The sequence below is a fragment of the Microplitis mediator genome, chromosome 2 (genome assembly GCF_029852145.1).
Source record: "Microplitis mediator isolate UGA2020A chromosome 2, iyMicMedi2.1, whole genome shotgun sequence".
NCBI lineage: Eukaryota > Metazoa > Arthropoda > Insecta > Hymenoptera > Braconidae > Microplitis > Microplitis mediator.
The window spans coordinates 25,208,335-25,229,591 of record NC_079970.1 but is presented as its reverse complement, the minus strand read 5'-3'; the positions used below and the strand labels follow the sequence as shown (position 1 = coordinate 25,229,591).

The 21,257-nt window shown below is 29.8% G+C and overlaps 1 protein-coding gene across 2 annotated transcripts in view; it reads right to left on the bottom strand.

Annotated features, from left to right (window-relative positions):
• The window catches only part of LOC130678752 (acetylcholine receptor subunit alpha-type acr-16-like), a 171,817-nt gene that overhangs the window by 13,877 nt on the left and 136,683 nt on the right, over positions 1-21,257 (bottom strand). Inside the window, exon 8 of one of the 2 annotated variants that reach the window (XM_057486197.1) lies at positions 21,097-21,183. The exons of the other annotated variant lie outside the window; for it this stretch is intronic. Coding sequence (XP_057342180.1) covers positions 21,097-21,183 — 87 coding nt within the window. The remainder of the gene's footprint in view (positions 1-21,096; positions 21,184-21,257) is intronic. 2 annotated transcript variants of the gene reach the window in all.

Below are 21,257 nucleotides of genomic sequence, written 5' to 3'. Positions count from 1 at the left end.
TCTCGAGAACGACTTGACGAAACTACTTAATTTTTTTTTCAAAATTTTCAGAAATAAGCAAAGAAGGTTCCTTTCGAAAATCACTACTGTAGGCCTTCTCGTTTTTTTAAAAATAAATCATTACGGTTAAAACCGGCAATCTTACATGTAAACAAACACACACTGCCGCCATTTTTCATCAGGAATGTTCTCCTTATATTTTTTGTTTACCTTTATTACCGTATATTTACCATGGAAATTTTTATGGGAAAAGAGCGGGATATTCAATTTTATTCGAAATTTAACTTTTAAAAAAAAACATAACATGAGCGTTCGAGGCGTGCACTTTTGGATTTTCCAAATTTTTTTTTTTTTATTTTTGTATTTTTTTATGACTCAATTATTGTCATTTCACTTAAATATAACTTTTGCATGACCGAAAATATACAGGACAGTCTTAAACAATGAAATTGGGTAAGTTTTGAATAAGCAAAAAAACCTAAAAATTGAATTGAAAAATAAAAAAGTATGTAAATTACTTATTATTTACATATCTCGGGTTGTATTTTTATTCATTATGATACAAATTAATGGTGAAAAAATTGAGAAGCTTTATCATTAATATTCAAGGGTCGCTCGAAAACATTCAAAATTCTTGAGCGACGTTCAAATATTTTAACTTTGGGCTGAAATTTTCAGCGTAGTCATGATTTCATAAATTTAAACTATAGCTGCTACGAGAAAGAAGAAATTTAGAACAAAAAAATCCGAATTTTGATCATTTTTTATATTTTCAAAATTCGTGAGCGACCTCTTGAAAATTTTTTATTGAGCTGATTTTTGGAGAGGCTTCTTAAAACATCTTGAATCAAAAAATTCTCATAAGAGACTCGAAAAAAAAAATAGCCGGTTTTTTCGGGCCACCCTAATGTGTATTTTTAGTTAATTAATTAATTAATTTATTAGAATTATTTTTCATTCTGATTAATACTTAGAAAAATATTTAAGGTCGGACGGTACCTTGTTCTGCTGCTGGTGGATGTTTTGTTGGGCTGATAAATGGCGGGATTTTTGGGACAACGGGCAGCTGTGCGGGTGTGTAGGTAAGGGTGTGATTAATATACTATATAAATAACGAGAGAGTGGTGTAGAGAAAAAGAGAGAGAGAGAGAGAAAGTATGGAGATAGCATTTATTATTTAGTCTATTTTATTTTTTAAGTTAAGACTTTGTCTAACAAATTTTTAAATCTTTACTTTCGGTCGCTACGAACGCTGATTTGTTCTACTTGACCCGCTAAATTTGTTATCCCAAGTCGTTTATTTAATGTTTTAGATGGTAAATTTTTTAAGGGAGGTTTTATTTTTAGTGTTTATTGTTTTATTTATTTAATGAGTTTGTTTTTAATCCATAGACGGACTAGGTTATTTTTAATTTATAATTTTATTAATTAAAAAAATAATTCAAAGTTTTTTTATGAATTTAACGAACTTGTTAATTTTATTTTACTATTTTGTACGAGGATCTGAGTTGACTGGATTTAATTACCGCATTAACTCACATGGGAAACTAAGCTCGGGTTAAATTTTTTTTTATCAAGACATTTCATGGGTTAAAAAAAAGTCTCAAAATTTATTTAATTTTTTTTTACGTCTATCTACTTCTGAGGAAAAAATTTCATCCAAGGATTTTTCACCACTTAAATTTTTTTGGTCGTGAAAAATTCAATGAAATAAAAATTTTTTCTCTGAAAAATAACTTTTACCAAAATTTCGATGATTGTTCATAAATTTTATTTTGTAACAAAAAATAATTTACATTTTTTTGAATGAACTTTTTTCAGAGTTCGATACTCGGGTGAATTTATTTTCTTTTAAATTTTTTATTTTGACCGAGAAAAAAAAATTTACGCTGAGTTTCCCATGCGCGCGAATAATTTGAATTATGAATTTCCGTTTGATATTTTTTTAATAAACTAGCAGAAAAAAAAGAACAGTGACGATAATTAAATAATAATATAATTGATGATGAGTAAAGATCCTCGGTGGCATTTAATAGTGCAATTTAAAGTGGCCGATCGAGAGGGAGATTAATGCCAATCTCGATCAGCCGTGAGTTGGTGAGTATTCAATCATTACTCGATTTCGCCGATCCAATTTAGGTAGGTGTCAGTGTCGATGACTCGCAAATGTTCAATATCTATCTATCTCAACATGTAAATCTGCTGTTCCACCTCCTCATGACGTTCCAACGTTCATTTAACGTTCAAACAATTCTATTTAACTGTTTATACCATTAACATTTTCAAAATTTATTTTAACCCCCACCCCACTCCACCCAATTGATTACGCAAATTACCAAATTAAATAATTGATACTCGAGATTTTATAGTCGATCTAATTAAATTACCCGCGCAAATACGATTGGCCTCAGAAAAAGCGAAAAAGAAAAATTAATTGTATAATTAATCGTAATTATTTAAATAATTAATTGGACCAATAATTGATTTTTAGTTTTCGGGAGCTATTTCGCTGGTCTGTTAATTATCCAATGGGATTAATTCCCAAAATTGGATTACTATCTGCGATATATTTTATTTTAATTAAGTTTACTAATAACGAAATTTAAATTTAAATGTTTAATTATAAAAATATTAAATATTAAATAAATTAATGACTCTAATATGATACTGACAGATATAATTTTGGATCGACAAAACCAATTAACCAGCGCAACCACTGATTTTCATTTAAAATATATCATTTATTTGGTAGCAATTGATATGCGCATTTTAAACTCAGATTTTTAAATAATTATTTAATGCATAAATTTATTTATCGATTACAAATATCTTTTTTTATTTAATAAAAAACATAAAATAGAGGAGAGAAATAATAATGTAATAATTTTAAATCCATTAATTATTCAACTACTTTTTAAACTTAAATTAAATTTTTTTTTTAATCTATCGCTAATTTTAATCTTCCAAGCAATTAATTAACACATTCGTACACACGCAAGCTGCTCGTCGGGATTGAGAGGAGAAAAATAATTTAATTTAATGTGAGTTTTATTAAATTATTGAAAAAAAAAAAAATAATAAAATTTGAAAGGCGAAATCATATTTTTAACTACTGGCTAACGAAATTAGCGAGTTAATTAATGGATTGTTAATATGAAACTGACTGATTTATGAGTCATGGCATATATATATATGTGTGATATGTCGGTATAAATATGTATGTATGTATATAGTATTTTTTTTTCGAGTGAATCTTAATAAGCACATAAAAAGTCAAATTAACATATGTATGTTATGTTAAATATCAAATATGTAATATATATACGTATATATTGTGTTGATCAGTTGACTTTTGAGCTCAAGATTCATAAAAATTTTTTCAGCTCGTAAATAAAAGTAAATTATAAATTTTTTTGCCCGTGTAATGAAACCGGAAATTTCATTTTATTTATGTAAACATACTTGCACATTCGCTTGATTTATAAAACTCTGTTTGTTTGATTAAATAATATTTCCATTTCTCAATTTCATTTTTCCTATCTCACATCTCTTTATGCATAATTTTGAATTTCTTCTATTTACGATTTGAGGAGCGATTCCGGACCGTGCAACTGACTCAAATATTGACCGAGAACCCATTTCACCCATTTCGAGTGCATTACTTCGCTCATACTATATATTTTCATATGTTTACTTCTTGTGCACACACATGATGCATTCCCATAGATATTTTTCCTCAAATCAACTTGTAAATAAAAATAAAACCCGACTTCGTTAACCTAGAAAAGTTTCGCTACACGGAAAGAAAATTATGGGAAGTTTTGCTATGCATTATGGGAATGGTTCCCATAATGGTATGGGAATAGTACCTATACTACTATAGGGATGGTTCCCATATATTATGGGAACCATCCCCATAATAGTATGAGAATAGTTCCCATACCATTATGGGAATCATTCCCATATCATTATGGGAACCATTCCCATACTATTATGGGAATGGTTCCCATATTGGTATAGGAACTATTCCTATAATATTATGGGAACTATTCCCATAATGTTATGGGAACCATCCCTATAATATCATAAAATTTTTTTTTTGCACAATAGTGTGGAAATTTCCCAAAATTTGAATTTTCTTGAATGTTTTGTGCTGATAAAAAATTCTTGTTAAAAATTTTAATGTTTTTTTGCCAAATACGATTTTTTTTTTCAATGTTTAATTTATTGTTTTTATGTTTAATAATATTTCTGTGTATTGTAGAAGTGATTACCACACTTCTTTAAATTAATTTTTTCATGATAATATGGGAACCATTCCCATAATATTATAGGAATGGTTCCTATAATAGTATGGGAACTATTCCCATAATATTATGGGAATGATTCCCATAATGGTATAGGACCATTCCAATTGCATTATGGGAATAGTTCCCATACTATAATAGGAACCATTCCCATAATATTATGGGAATGGTTCCTATAATTTATGGGAATGGTTCCTATAAATAATAGGAACCATTCCTATAAATTATAGGAATGATTCCCATAATATTATAGAAAGTATTCCTATAAATTATAGGAACCATTCCTATAATTATAGGAACCATTCCTATAGTGTTATGGGTATCATTCCCATAATTATAGGAACTATTCCTATAATTATGGGAAACATTCCTATAATTATAGGAACCGCTCCCATAATTTATGGTCGTAATTCCTATGATGGTATAGGAAAAAATTTCACAAAATTATGGGAACCGCTGCCATAATTTTCTCTCCGTGTAGAAAAATCTCTATTTGTATTTACGCGGTCACTCGAAAATAAGTTTTTTTCATTAAAAATTAAATAGCAAAAGTATAAACTAATTAGCTTGTATAAATATAAATATATGATTAAATTGGTTATAGAAATAGATATATAAGGCTTTTATGTCACCCGATTAGCAACAATAAATATGATCATCACTTTGAACAATTGAATCCCCAGCTTTGTTACTGCGGCTTTAGATATCTCTCGGAAATTTCATCTTCCAATTACTATCTTCATACATATCTATACCTATATATCTATATTAATATATATACAGAGTTTGTTATTCTGTCCAACAGTCAACAGAATACAACATGTTCTCTATTTACCCTTTATGAAACTCCATTTCTCTTCAGTATTATTTGATAACAAACGATAACGATTGTAAGCTCGTGAGTATGAGTTGTAACTACGATATATGTATGCATATATTGATTTATTTCTCATGTATATATAAGTAAAAGAGAGTTGGAGGAGAAAAGTTCCATTAACAACTGTCGTGTTAAATTTAAATTGTACCTTTTAATTGCACTTGGGAAAAATATTCTGCAATAAACAATTAAAAAAAAAGTTAATTAATATAATAGTATTATTAATAAGAAAGCAATTTAATCTATTTTTTATTATCGATTATTTGTAATTATAAATACACTGAGACTTGGAGTATCTTGAGGGACTTTTCTCGTCCGTGACGTCGTTATATATAAATAAAAATATAATATAATTGACATGGAGAGACTATTAATCCGTGTCACTGATAGTTTATTTGTTCTGATAGATAGTCGAGCAGAATTATATGATAATTAATAAATTAATAAATTAATTAATTAATTCATAGTTAGATGGCTAAATATCAGTCATTATTTTACATGACAAAATATCATATACTAAAATATCATACAACAAATTATCACACGTCTAATTATCCGAATTTACTCCGTCATTCGGAGTTTTGGAGTAAAAAAAAATCACTTCGCATACGAAGTAAATAAGGAATTTGTTTTTCCAGCGGAATGATTTCGGAGTGATTTGGATTTTATTTAAATGCGCATTCACTCCGGATTTAATCCGCGTTCACTCCCAAATTTCGTTACTGTGTAACCCATATAAAGTCGCCGAGCTTAGAAATTTTTCCATAGATCGGCCGATGCCTGGTTTGCAATGATTGGCCAATAAATGGCTAACTATACTGGCCCGTGCATGGTGCATCATTGGCAGCCGTCTTTTTGCTTATGAAAACGGCGCACAATTAACCGCCGTTCGTTGGCCAACGGTTTGACCGAGTGCTCTTGATACCAAGCTTTGGCCGGATTGATTGCCACGATTGGCCAATGCTTGGCATACCGTTATCATCCGGTATTTAGCCGATCTTCGGCCGATGCTTGAAAATTGGTAGTCATTCACGACCCAGTAATGCGCCGATTCTTTTTTTTTTCTATGGGAGTATTTATTTTTTTTTACTGTAAATATAAATGATTTTTTTTACGCACGATATTGTCACGCTGTGAAATTTTGACGCATGATATTCTGATACACGATAATTAGACATAGTGATATTTTCTTACTTGATATTTTGTCGTAGACCTTAATTCATATATTTATTAGTTTTTTTTTAAATCTATGGAAGCTTTTATCAAAGCGTCTAAGCTTAAGCGTGTAGTGATTGAGAAATAATAAACTAATTAAGTTTTTCTATGAGTTTCAGTGAGAGAACGCAGTATAGAGTTTAGCTTTTAATTTTTTTTTTTATAAAATATTTATAGATTTTTTTTTACGATTTAGGCAGCCATTAGATTTGCAGAATTGTCTACTGATAAGACACTATTTTTTTTTTTTATTATTATTGCTTACGGTTTTATCAGTTCGAGATTAATTTACTAACATTTTATTTATTTATGAAATTATTGTATTTAAGTAAAGTCTCTTGATTTTTATTTCGATGCACAACCATTACTGTCATGCAAATTGATAGATTTAGGCAGAGGATTTGTCGGCAGGAGTGAATAAGCTCAGTGATGACAAAATAAATAAATATCGAAATGTAAAATAAATTTAAATGACGACTTGTCACAGTGAAATAGCTTATATTTAATAAAATTAATAATATTAATTGAGTAGAGAGAAACGTTGCTTTCATTTATAACTTTTTTAAAGATAATAACTGAATGTTTGTAAACTGGGGCAGCTTCTAAACGAGATTTTAGATATGAACGGTTAACCAGAATGCCCACAAGCCGCAGAAATGGAATTTTCGACCACTTTTACATGTGTAATCACTGTGAAGGACAACGTTTCTAACCGTAAGAACAGAATGTACTCATATTATAAGTGAAGCTTAAATAGGGGAAGGGGGCAAAATGGGGTGTAAGGAAATGATAAGTTTTCGGGAACTCAAATACGTTAAATATTTTTTTTTGATGATATTCAAAGTGAACAGAAAAAATTTTTAGCTGGTGTTAAAAAAGAATTTGAATTTTTCGCGCGCAAATTGGGGGATCCCCGAAAAAAATTTCTGGAAATTAAATAAATTTGACTAAATTAAATTTTATTAGAAGTAAAAGAATTTGTAATCGTTTTTATCATAAAACAAAAGTCATTAACATTTTTCGACTGACACTTTCGATTTTTGAAAAAATTTAAAAAAAAAAAAAAAAAATTCAAATTAATGTACAATTATATTTACAAAAGTGATTTTGGAATTTAAAAAAAATTTTTTTTATCAAATTTTGGGGGTATCCCATTTTGACCCCTACCCCATTTGCCCACCCCAGCCCTAATGATTAATTATATAGATTTATATAGACTACTAAGTAATTTTTAGACAGAATTTACTAGATATTAGATTTAGGCTTTAGATTCAGATTCAGATTAAGATTTAGATGCCAGTATAGATTTCAAGTTCAATATAAAATAAATTTTTGAAAATTATAAAAAATACTTTCTCTCCCTCTCTTTCTTTCTCCTTGTGGACAAGGAAATTTTACGTTAGTAAAAGAAAATTATAATAAAAAAAAAAATGATAAATGGAACTGCTGTAAATAATGGCATTAAATATTAAAGGAAATGACGAATTTTTCATAAGATAATTTTTTATATTTCCTGAATTCTATTTCATAAATCAATTGGTTGATAAAAATGATAATGAATAATGACAATTTAAATAATGAAAAATTCGGCATTGAGTGCTCGAGGGAGGATGGAATGTTAGGTACCTATGAGCGGCACCGCTTCAGAGGATCGCGTCAACACGTGGGCCACCAGCAGCGAAAACACCGTCTGTGACAACAGGATCGTAACACCTGCAACATCACACGGACATACACTCGCTCGCGCTTTTACTTCCGGTACGTTCTCCCGCGGGAATATTGTTGCGCTCCGCAGTTACCGCGCTCTGCCCGTTTAAAATAAAGAATATATATATACAAATTTATGATCAACATATTTTTGGACTCGATCGACACGACGTACTCATAAAAAAAAATTGAAAAAAAATGCTAGATATATTTCATATTTATAAGTATGGATAAGATTTTTGCCTTAACCTCTAAATGAATGGTTCAAATTTAATATTACGGCGAAAATATTGGTCTTATAAAAAAACTTTTTAAACAAAAGTTGTAGGAAATTTATTTTTATAAAAAAAATGTCTCTTATGATTTTTTTATACGACCAATATTTTCACTGTAATTCCAAAATTGAGATTCATAATGAATTATTCAAATTTTTGTTAATTATGAAAATCTTAATTTTAAAATTACGGTGAAAATATTGGTCGTATAAAAAAATCATAAGAGATATTTTCTCTAGAAAATAAAATTTCCTACAACTTTTATTTGAAAAATTTTTTTATACGGCCAATATTTTCACTGTAATTCTAAAATTGAGATTCATAATGAATGATTCAAATTTTTGTTAATTACGAAAATCTTAATTTTGAAATTACGGTGAAAATATTGGTCGTATAAAAAAATCATAAGAGACATTTTTTCTAGAAAATAAAATTTCCTACAACTTTTATTTGAAAAATTTTTTTATACGGCCAATATTTCGACTGTAATTCCAAAATTTGACACCATTAATTATTAATTGTTATTTTCAAATAAAAGCAAAAATCCTGGACCTATTTATAAGCAAAAAATTTTGTATATACAACAAATTACTTAAAAAAAAGAGATGATTCTTGAAAACTGATATCCGATTAAATGTTCGAGTGTCATCTGAGACTATTCGAGCGTGTGCTTTCGAGTTCTTGCTCCAAGAGCCTTCACAGTTGAGCGCACTCGAATGACCTAAACATTGAGCTTTTGCTATTCGAGTGTTCGCCAGCAATACGTTTAAAGATAACTGACGTTCGAACGTACCGGAAATTTCATTATCACCATTATTATTTGATATAAAAAAAAAATATATTTTTAATAGCTCGACATCGAGTATAAAAATTCTTGTAGTAAAAAAAAAGTCTTAAGAATTACTGTCGTTTTTTAGTTGTTAGGGTAATGACTGTCTGTAGTATTTTGTTTCCTAGAAATAACGAGCGACTGAATGAACGTAAAAAAGTTAATGGATTAAACTAAACAAATAAAACCAGTGTTGAAAGAAGTGATGATTAGTAAAGCCGCAGCGTTTACATTTACAAGGGCGCAGAAACCCCAGTGTGCCTTGAATTGCTTTTAAATTGAAGTTTATCAGGTCCGACCTACACACACACCGTCCCGTGATGTCAAAACTATTTCACAAACGACATTCCGCAGTTGCAATTGGTCATAATTCCGAATTGAACATCCCGACGTTTCCACCCAATTTCATTTATCAAAGTCATAAACATTTTTTTTTTTTTTTCGTACACTTTTTTTCTTTACTACCATCTCCATCATTTACACTTTTATTTTTGATTTTGCGCTGCCCAGTGTACACTGCGAGATCGATTTTTTCGTGGGTGCAATATAACTAGCAATTCACCCGGTTCTACAGAATAAAAATAAAAATAAAAAAAAAAAACCTTTTTTTGTTAATAAATAGTAAACAAAAAATTTTTAAATATTACAGCCATTATTAATATTAATTTTTATTTTCTTTCTGGTATTTAAATCCAAAAGAAAAAAGTATTAAGCCATTTTATGGATACGGATGCTGCAAGAGTATTTTTATTTTTTTTTTCTCGAGCATACGGCTTTGTAAAATGCATTTAATTCATCTCTCGTAATTTTCCTCGCGAGAATAAAGCTTAAATTCTCCATATATATGTGTAATAAACGTGTTGTATATTTGCATGTAAATGTATATGTAGATGTAGATGTAGATGTAGATGTCAAGGTAGAAGATAGAGCGATGCAAATAGTGTATTATGCATATGCGGGGCTCAAGATCACGCAGGAGACAAGATTCAAATAATTGCCTGCCTCGTAAAATCATATACTCATGTACTCATATAATTATATATTAATTATATTATATTATATCCTAGATTTTGTCCTATCTGATTTATAAATCATTTCGACACCTTCTTCAACTCTGTTGACATAAAAATTTTTATTATTTTAGTTACATTCTCACCTTTAACTTTTCCTTTAAAAAACAAATTTCTTTATTATTATTATTATTATTTTTTTTTAAATTTTGTATTATGGATTATTTGGTATTCGTGCACAAACCTTGATGTCCTCACTAATTTTAAATTATTTTAAATTAATTAGGGGGAGGGCCGGCCAAAATGGGCACGTAAAAAAAAATCTATTGCAATGCTCAGCAAAATGGAGTAGCCTCAGAATTTTCTTTTCTTGTGTCAGTTTCGAAATTTAATGAGTATTTATATATTTTACTTATAAATATGACTTGCGATACAATTGATTCAAAAAAGGCGCGAAAAAAGAAATTTGAAAAAATAATTTTTTCCATACGAAAAAAAATATACATCCGGGCAAATCTGGAATATGTCGCATATATGCAACATATATATATAAATATATGCCTCATATATGCAGATTTGCCCGGATATAACCGGATATATATTTTTTTCGTATGAATTAGTCTGGTATTTTAAATTGAAAAAAATTGAACTAGTCAATTAAGAATTAAAAAAAATCATAATTTTGGATTTTCCATTTTGCTCTGCCCACCCGAAGAAACAAAAATATTTTTTTTTAATTAACAAATAGACGAACAATTAAATTGAGACACTAATCATTCCAACATCAAGATCCAGCATAAGTGACACGAGTAAAATGCAGAAGGCAGTGTCACAGGCAATGTCATATATTTTAAATTTCATAATTATTTTTTTTTATTGCAGGCACTTTTTAAAACATGTTATTATTAAACAAATCGGTTTGTTGTAAATTTAAATATCAAAATTTATATTTAAGTATGTGGACATGTATGTGAATAGTAAAAAGTTATTTATATATATATAAAAGTATAAAGTGAACAGCCGATCGATTTACGATGACAGATAAAAGCGTGATGTTCAGCATTGCTTAAGCAGTAAAGTATATGTATGCACAGTAATATGTTATATATACACATATATATAATATATGTGATAATAAATCATGGTGGTGACAATGAAAAGCTGCGGAAGCCAGAGGAATGTCATAAGGAAAGCTCAGATAAGGAACAAACATGCCAAGTATATATATATAATATATATATTTTAGTTATAAATGTATGTTTAGAGTTTAGATTAATATATTAATGATATTTATAAAAGTTATTTAAAGTTATGAATTTGTTATTTTATCAAAAAAAAAAATGAAATAGTCGAGGAAAAAATTTTAATCTCGAACTGAACCGACTTTACTTTGGAATCGAAAAAATTTCTATTACATCTTAAGTCTATATAATGATAAACTTTTATCTATTGTACATTATAAGAAGCGAGTTAAGGAGGGGGCACCTCCACAAACTTTCAGATCATTAACGATCTATACCCGACTATGTAACTTTTAGTTAAAAATAAATAGTAAAAAAATGAATGAAAGTTGAAATTACCTAAGGCGGCCGCCTTCGCTAATAATATTCTATATACTTTATATTTTTTTTATTTTTGACGTGAATTGCTATTATCGGCTGACGAAAATGGGCTAAGTATGATGATGGGGTCATGTGTCAATTAGTATTCTCGTCAACAAGCTTATTATGACACTTAAATTTTATCATCATCGTTATCGTCATCATCAGTCATTTACAGAATTACCTTTTGCTTTTTTAATAAATTCAATCTCCACGGCTGCAGTTTTATTTTTATAGTTTTAATTATTTTTGTTTATTCATTTTATTTTACAATTCAAATTAATTGCAGCAATCTGCGGTATAATTGTTCGAAAGACTTTAATTACCGCGGGATTTTGTTTATTGTCGGCATTTAATTTCAAGTTGTTATTAATTTCGCTATAAAACCCACGCTCTTATTAACTAATTAACTTAGTTATTATTTTTAAAAAAACTAATTAAAATAAAAACGAGGGTATTTTTAAATAATTTACTGACATTTTTCTCAAAATATTTATTTACTTACCGTACTATTAATTTAAATAGCCGAGTTAGTAGAAGCGCCGGGCAAAATGTTTAAAAAATTTATTTCAAAAATCAAAATTTTTTATTTTCAAGGTTTAGTTAAAAAATTTTCTTTTTTTAGACAAATTGACAGCTTGAAAAAAATTTTTTTAAGTTCAAACAAAATTATTCACATTGAAGTTTAATAATAAATATGACTTTTAAAAGAATTTAAATGTTCAAGCGGCAAAAAAAAAAATTTGAAAAAAAATTTGGATGTCAATTTGCTCGAAATAATAAATAACGACTTGAAATCATTTAGAGATGAAAAAAAAAAATTGTTGAGTAGCCCATTTAACCCGACTCTCCCCTAAGTAAATAAAATAATTAAAAATTCTCCCTCGAAGAGAGAAAATGAAAGCTAATAAAAAAAAAAAAAAATTTAACACTAGCGTATTTATCAAAGTCCCTCACAACTGGCTTAATGTAATAACTTAACCCCACAGAACAGCACATAGCCATTGAGTAAATTCCTTACCGGATATTATTCATATCACACTCATCGATATATCGATCCTATTAATATGAAATTAGTTTTCTCACGTACAGCGCAGATATATATACAGACTATAGATGGCCGATGATCGTGTCGGTAGCATGTTTTTATTTTTAACTCTCCCGTCTCCTATTCGTTCCCACCCTTCCAACTAGAACTCTGAAATTTCATTCCCCGCCTGACGAATAAATTTACGGATCGCGAAATTGAATTTCACCCGGGATAAGGATCGACAATATTTTCCGTTGTAACCTCTACTGGGTTTAGACGTACAGAGATCGCTTGCTCTCGACCCGGCACTTTTCCCGCCCCCATGACCCTTTCACCCTTCGCTTCTTCTCAATGTCCTCCGCTCGTCTACGTCTGACAACACTATCTAATTTTTACCTCTCTTTTTTTCGACCGAACATTTAATTTTCTCATTCAAGTCAACAAAAAAAATATTGTTATCAATATTATAAACTTTAATAATATTACACTGTAAAAAATCACCGGGGTAAGTCCAAGCGGTGTAGGTGTTAAAATCGGCGGTGTTAAATTTCAACAACGAAAGCGGTGTAAAAATAACGCCGCCAACGGTGTAAATATTCTGTACCGGTGTTAAAAAAAATTCCCCGGTGTTAAAATAACGCCACCGCCGGTGTAGATATTCTTTACCAGTGTTAAAATATTTTACTTTGTGAATATTTTTACTTACTCGATTACTATACTCGTTAATAAATAATATTTTTGATTAATTTTCATAAAGAACCGACAATTTTTGTGTTTTATAAACTTTTCAAAGTTAATACTCCAAACGGACGCAGTTTACTCCGCTTTTACACCGGTATTTTAACACCGCCGAATTACGCCTCCTACACGGAAAAAAGAGCAGTTGAAAAATTACAGTTTCGTATAGTACACTGTAAAAAATCACCGGGGTAAGTCCAAACGGTGTAGGTGTTAAAATTATCGGTGTTAAATTTACCCCCGAAAGCGGTGTGAAAACAACGCCGCCACCGGTGTAAATATTCTAGTCCGGTGTTAAAATAACGCCGCCACCGGTGTAAATATTCTAGACCGGTGTTAAAATAACGCCGCCGCCGGTGTAGACATTCTTTACCAGTGTTAAAATATTTTATTTTGTGAATATTTTTACTTACTCGATCACTATACTTGTTAATAAATGATATTCTTTATTAATTTTCATAAAGTACTGACATTTTTTGTGTTTTATAATCTTTAAAGTTAATAATCCAAGCGGACGCAGTTTACCCTGCTTTTACACCGGTTTTACTCCGCTTTTACGCCGGTTACCCCGCTTTTACACCGATGTTACTCTGTTTTTACACCGGTTATTCCGCTTTAACACCGGTATTTTTTACACCGGTGTAATTTCATTTTAACACCGGGCGGAGTTAAAATGAGTCCATTTTTAACACCGCTCTTTTTACAGTGTATAAACTTTTCAAAGTTAATACTCCAAGCGGACGCAGTTTACTCCGCTTTTACACCGGTTTAATACCGGTATTTTAACACCGCCGAATTACGCCTCCTACACGGAAAAAAGAGCAGTTAAAAAATTACAGTTTCGTATAGTAGTAAAGCGCTCCGAGTCTGAAACTGTAAAAATTACATTTTTTATCAGTAAATTTTACAGAAATAACAAATATTACACTTTCAAACTCGATATTGTCATTCTAAACTGTAAAATTTGCTGCTTAAAATTGTATTAATTTTATTACTATAACAAATTTCTAAAATTAGAGTTTAAGCTTTAATGTTTAAAGATTTTTACCCCAAGCCTTTTTTACTGTAGAAATTGTATTTTTTCAACTGCTCTTTTTTCCTCCTACACCGGTGTAATTTCATTTTAACACCGGGCGGAGTTAAAATGAGTCCATTTTTAACACCGCTCTTTTTACAGTGTAGTCTTGTTATTTTTTACTTTCGATACCTGCTTCAAAATTTTTTTTCATTTTATAAACACCTGAGCTGTTGAAAATATTATTCCTGTAAACATCCCCTTTAGTACGCATTTGCATACTATACTTTCATATTACCATTTTACATTTTTTTTTTTTTCGTCGTTTACATTTCTTAATACTCTATTTTATTCATAAAAATAAAGTGAAAAAAAAAATGGATTTTCTTTTTTTAAAACAAATCAATTTTACTAATTTTTAAAAATAAAATTATTGGTTATTTAAATTTGCAAATAAAATAAAATTATTTAAATCCATGCAATCGGATACAGTTCGATTTTAATAAATAATTTATTTATAAATTTAATATATTATTTATTTGTCTGTGCGTGCATGTAAGTGTAGACAAAGCAAACATATCAGTATCATAAAAGTCAAGTGTAATTAATTATTAGTAATAATAATAATTAATTAATTAAATAAACAATTTATAGAGATCATAGCATGTAATTGTCTTGACAGAATATAGCGTACATATTTATTGTATTCTGAGAATATATCAGAGCATGAGAGCGCAAAAGCGATAGCGAAGCATTAGCTGATAAAAAATTCATAAAACCAATTTGAATATTATTTTTATAAAACAAGCGGAAGATAGTGAAAGAAGCGTCCGAATAAATTTTAAATTAATGACAGGAAAAATAAAAAGAAAATGCAAGTGAATAAAAAATCGCGGAAAGTAACGGCAATGACCTGGCGCTATTTTCGAATTACTCTTTTCAAAGTCTTTATCTTTTGAGTTTTTTAGAATTTTAAATGGAAACAATGGCGCGGCATTGATTACTCTGCAGAATCCTATCGAACTTTGATTCCAATTCCGATTGTCAGTAGTCTCTGCAAATAATTACTGCGGAACATGTCATATGTGTGCATCACAACATGTTGGGAGTATCTCAAACACAATTTATCGACCATGTATCAATCTCGGCTCGGCTTTCATTCATTCCCTTTTTCACTTTTGTTTCAGCTGCGCATCCATTTTATTTATATTCATTTTTTTACCATCGTAAATCGGTAATCTGTTACTTTAAAATCAGTATATATATAATAGAATTTCATTTTTTATATCTATGAATTTTATTTCGATGCAAATTTAATATATATATATTTAAAATTTTTAAAACCATGAATTCTAATTTATCAATTATTTTTCATGGGAAATAAAATATTTTTTTAATCAACAATCGAAAAATTCTTGTATTTTTTCCGGCATAAAAAATTCTAACGGAGCATTAAATGCAACAGTCGATCATTTTTCCAGTGGATAAGAAGGCAAAAAAATCTAAATGGTATTGAACTTGGGTAAAAATACCGCGTCGGGGTGTGAACAGCACATTTCAAAATTATCTCCCTTGAAGAAACCTACAGCAGTTATTTTATATATAATTTTTTTTATTTAGAGACTGCTCGGTTACTTGCTCTCGTTTTCACATCTGCCAGTTGCTCCCTCAGCGATTTTAAATCTCTTCGCAATCGAAGCGAACGACCGACTCGACGTGCACAAATTGAAACAAAGGAGATAAAAAATAACAGTAAAATAAGAAAAAAATAAAGAAATGGTAATAAATAAAAGGGAATAAAAAAATGGCTGAGACAAAGAAAAGAACACGAGCTGAAGAAATGAGAGAAGAAAAATAAAGGCAACTGTGGCACTGGTATTACATTCACTTTACGGGTGTTTTGTTCCTTGAAAAAGTAGTAGAAAAGAAATGTTCATATATATATATACATGTTTAGATTCACAGTACGGAGTATCTACTAGAGTAGTGGGTGTAAAATGGAGGTGAAAACAATTTTCTCCAGTGGATAAATGATAGGCTGTGTAAAGATAGAAGACTAGAAATAAAAAAGTGTAACAGAGAAACAACAAAAGAAAAAAAGCTGAGAAGACAACAAGAAGAATCGTGTAGAGCACAACTGGAGCACTCGTAAGCATATTTTATTTACGAATAAAAGTACTAAAAGACTCGAATGATTTTCAGTATACAGGATAGGAAACTACCATACGTGACTGGTGTTTATGTTGGGTTCGAGTGCAGTAAAGTCTCGAGGCAAAAACCAGGACTCGAGCTTGCTGTTTACTTCTTAAGTAAACCAATACCTGTTTTACTTTTTTTTTACTAAATTTTGCACAGGGTTTTCCCGCGCAGACGTTGATTTTTTTATGCGAGTGACCAGAATCTTAGAGGCGCTTTCCTTGCAGACTTTCTCGCGCCGCGGAAATCTACTGGGTCTAATTTCGGTCGTTTGAATACAACAGAATAATCCGAGGGCGATATTCCTTTCGTCTGCGGGTTTCCAGAGTTGGCTTTTTTATTTATGCTTTAATATTCAGGTCCGTCTGGCCGTTTGTGGCTCAAAGCGGTTTATTTGCATGTGTTCCATTTCGTCTTGTAGCTTTATATACTTTTTGTTGTTGTTGTTTTTTTTAAATTTTTTTTCGGTGGCCACTAAACTTTCGGGCCTCTGTGCAACGTACATGGGTAATTTGTTTGAAAGTCATTCGGGCGCGAATGAATTATCTAGGTCATATTTGTTGCGTCCTCTCTGCCAGTTTTTTATATTAAAAAATGCTAAATTATTTGGGTGGATCACAAAATTTAAATATTTCTAGTTTTTTTTTTTTTAAGTTTTTGTTTACTCAAGAGATTTACATCACACATATCCATATATATGCGTTTTTTTACCATGGTCGATAAATTTTTTTATTTTAAAATTTTTTTCACGTCCGCTATTAATTATTTTTTATAAATTCTCTAGAAATTTTGATCGTTATAATTTTACGACATTATTATTTTTTATTAATATCCTGTGATATCAAAATTATATAACGGTTATATTTTTTTATTTGCGCCATAAATTTATGGTTTACACACATCAGATAATTGCCGTTACTGAAACAAAAGCGCTGAAATAAACCAAATAGGAGATGCAATAAACTGCAGACGTCACTCAAAAATTAATGAGAATTAAAACAAAAAAAAAAATAATAATAATAAAATAAAGTAATTAAAGGATAGTATAGTGAAAAGGAAATAAATAAAGAGTTTTTGTGAATAAATGAAGTGTAATGAAAAAGAGGAGGTAATTTAGTTGTTAAACGTAACATTCATTCCCATTTTTCTTTAGCTTCTAAACTTTTTAGCTTTTACTTTTTTCTAACCAGGGGATTTAAAAAAAAAAAAAAATGACTGATTGGTTAGACCCGTGTAAAAAAATTTTTATTCATGATGAATTTAGATCTAAATTTCATCACGAAACTCAGATTGTGACACAAATATGACTTTCATCATGAATTTGTATCAACCATTTTAATCACGACAAAATTATGACTCAGTCAAATTTTTATCCAATTGATCCGAAGGTCATTCACTAAATTAATTTTACAATCGAAACTGATTTACGTTAATCGAATACTTGATAGAAGAAATTTATTGGTAATTTCCGAGTCGATAAATTTGACAAAAGGTTTAATTCAGTAAAAATTCAGTCAAGTTTCTATCGAAATCATCCCAAGTCCAATTCAAAGACATCATAAATTAATTTTATAATTGGTACTGATTTACTAGATGAAAAGTTGGAGTAAATTTATGATGAAAGTCATATTTGTGTCACGATCTAAGTTTCGTCATGAAATTCAGATCTAAATTCATTACACGGAAAAAAATTAATCGTGAATGCAACATGATGCAGTCTTGGTAAATAAACATGATGAAATCATGTTGCATTCACATGATCTGTCATGTTTCGGCTACATGATAATCATGTTGCTGCCACATATTGTCATGTATCCGAAACATGACAAATCATGTTGCATTCACATGATTTTCTCATGTTACCGCAACATGATTATCATGTAGCCGAAACATGATTATCATGTGAATGCCACATGATTTTCTCATGTTACCGCAACATGATTATCATGCAGCCGAAACATGACAAATCATGTGAATGCAACATGATTTTCTCATGTTACCGCAACATGACTATCATGTTTATTTACCAAGACTGCATCATGTTGCATTCACGATTAATTTTTTTCCGTGTAGGAAAAAAAATTCTTTTTACACGGGAAGTGAGTTGGGTTGAAATTGAAGATAAATAAAAAAAAAAAAATTTTTTTTTTTAAATAATTTGAAATCATTCATGCGTAATTATTGTCCATAAGCTCGACGATGACGCGAGTTTCAGTTACGACCGATCGACCGTATTTCCCCACAATTCAATGCTCGTAAATTTAATGCACAAGTGGATAATAACCGCACACCTATTGATGGACCGATACAAGTTCGCATGATGTTCTTGATTGTTCTTGATGGGTTTAATATTTTCAAAAATAATATATTTAGTTTACATATTTGATGTCGTGATGCGAAATTTATTTCCGCTTCCTGCCATCCATTAATGGCGGGTGAATTTTTTTTACTGTCCTCGTTTTATTTATCTACTTTTTGCGTGTAAAAGCATTTCGCAGAGAATAGGCGAAATTACGATCGATTGGTCACAAACTTTTTTTAAATTTGCTGTGTTTTTCGGTTTTTATTTATCATTAGTTTTAGAACGTCGTGACAGAGACGGCCATCGATTTTGTAGGAAAGATAAAATAAGGAACAACTTTTTTAATTTTTTTTTAAACTAACACTTGAGAGGTAATTAGCGAAAAAATAAGCACGCAAATAAAAAATTTAATTAATTGTTATTTTATGTTAATGAGTAAAGTTTACTTAACAACTACTTTATATTCAATTTTAAGTTCCATTAATGGAGAAAAAAATTGGTCGTCTTTTTTTTTATTATGAAAATTTTATTGAGTTTTTTTTTTAATTTTCCCAAGAAAATTTTTCAGTAATTTAAATTTATCAACTAAATTAAAAGAGGGTCATTAAAATTTTTATTGTTCATTTTTGGGCAAAATAGAAATTTGAAAAATTATTTAAGTGAATTTTTGAGCCAACAATTAAAAATTTGTCAGTAAAAAAATTATTTTTGAGTCTTAAGAACTTTAATTGACTAAAAGTACTCTTCCGTAGTCTCTATTAAAGTAAAGATTATTTCCAGTGATAGCAGTAATGTAAAAGGTTAAAGATTAACACGAGGATAGTTATCAATTTGCTTGACTTCTAATTGAAGATGTAATTCCATTTAATTTTATCATTTTATCTCGCTCTCAGTTTAATTTATTTCCTCGGCTTCAAAAACGGATAGAAAATTATTTTACTCGACTCTTGTTATTTATTACGCATGTAAATAAAAATTCAAACGGTTGTTTGAGTACCGAGTTGACGTTATCTAAATAGAAAAAAAAAACTTCAAGTACTGAAGTGAATACCGGCTCGTAACAGAAAAATATATTAGTGCTTTGGCCACCGCGAAAACTGAAATAATTCAAATAAGGTGACAGCGGGCGGAAAAGTTGGCCGGATGGGTGGTAACAAACTATTCAGAGATATGACAAACATATAGAGAGAAAACTGCGGGACGCGTGAGTCACAAAGTGAAAAGTGGAAAAGTGGCAAATAAATACAAACATTAATTTTTCCTCGACATAATTTTGTTTATTTTTTTTAAGAAACTCAGCGGAAGCTGGTCACAAAAATATATAAATTTCACGATCGCGTTGCAGCAGCGAATTCAAAAAGAAAAACAAAAGATCGGTAATTTTTTTTCTTGATAAATTTTTCTTTTCTTCCAACTCTTTTCCGTGTACCCGCGTCGCAAACTTTAACATCCGCGCAGTGAACTATAAAGTTTGTTCATATCATATCCGCGTTTTCTTTTACTTCTTACACTCATACGCATATATATTTGTACATAAATATTTATTCATTTTTCTTAAACATTATTCCACCCGACAAGTTTTCCTCCCGCTGCACAAAATCTCTGTCACGACGTTCAGTTAAAAACGCAACCCGTTAAATATAAATAAAAGTTATTTTTCTACATTATACTTAAAACAAAAAAAATATATATATATATATATATATAAATATATTCCTCTCCTCTTTCACTGAAATCTCGAGTGTTTATTTTAAAAATTTAACCCCCATCTTTCACTCAACATAATTCTAGATAAATAAAATTCAAAAGCACCCTCGCTACTCGAGACTCCAGTCCTGAGAAAATATTCGATACCATCCTAAATAATATTTACTGCATATTCGTTGTCACAGCAATGAAAAATTATCACTCATTATTATCATTTTTTTTTTTCAAATTTTTTATCATCATTATTATAAATTTATTGGTTTTGTTTTTTATAAAACTCTTTGTACCTAACAACGGTATCGCATCGGAGACCTGTGGCAGGGTCTCAGCAACAAGATTCAGGAACACCGTCAGCGATAGCAAAATCGTCACTCCTGAAACAATCGTTGCCCAACCATACTAATTTGTCATAAATTTTTTTTCTTTATATTTTTAAAACCCAACAACA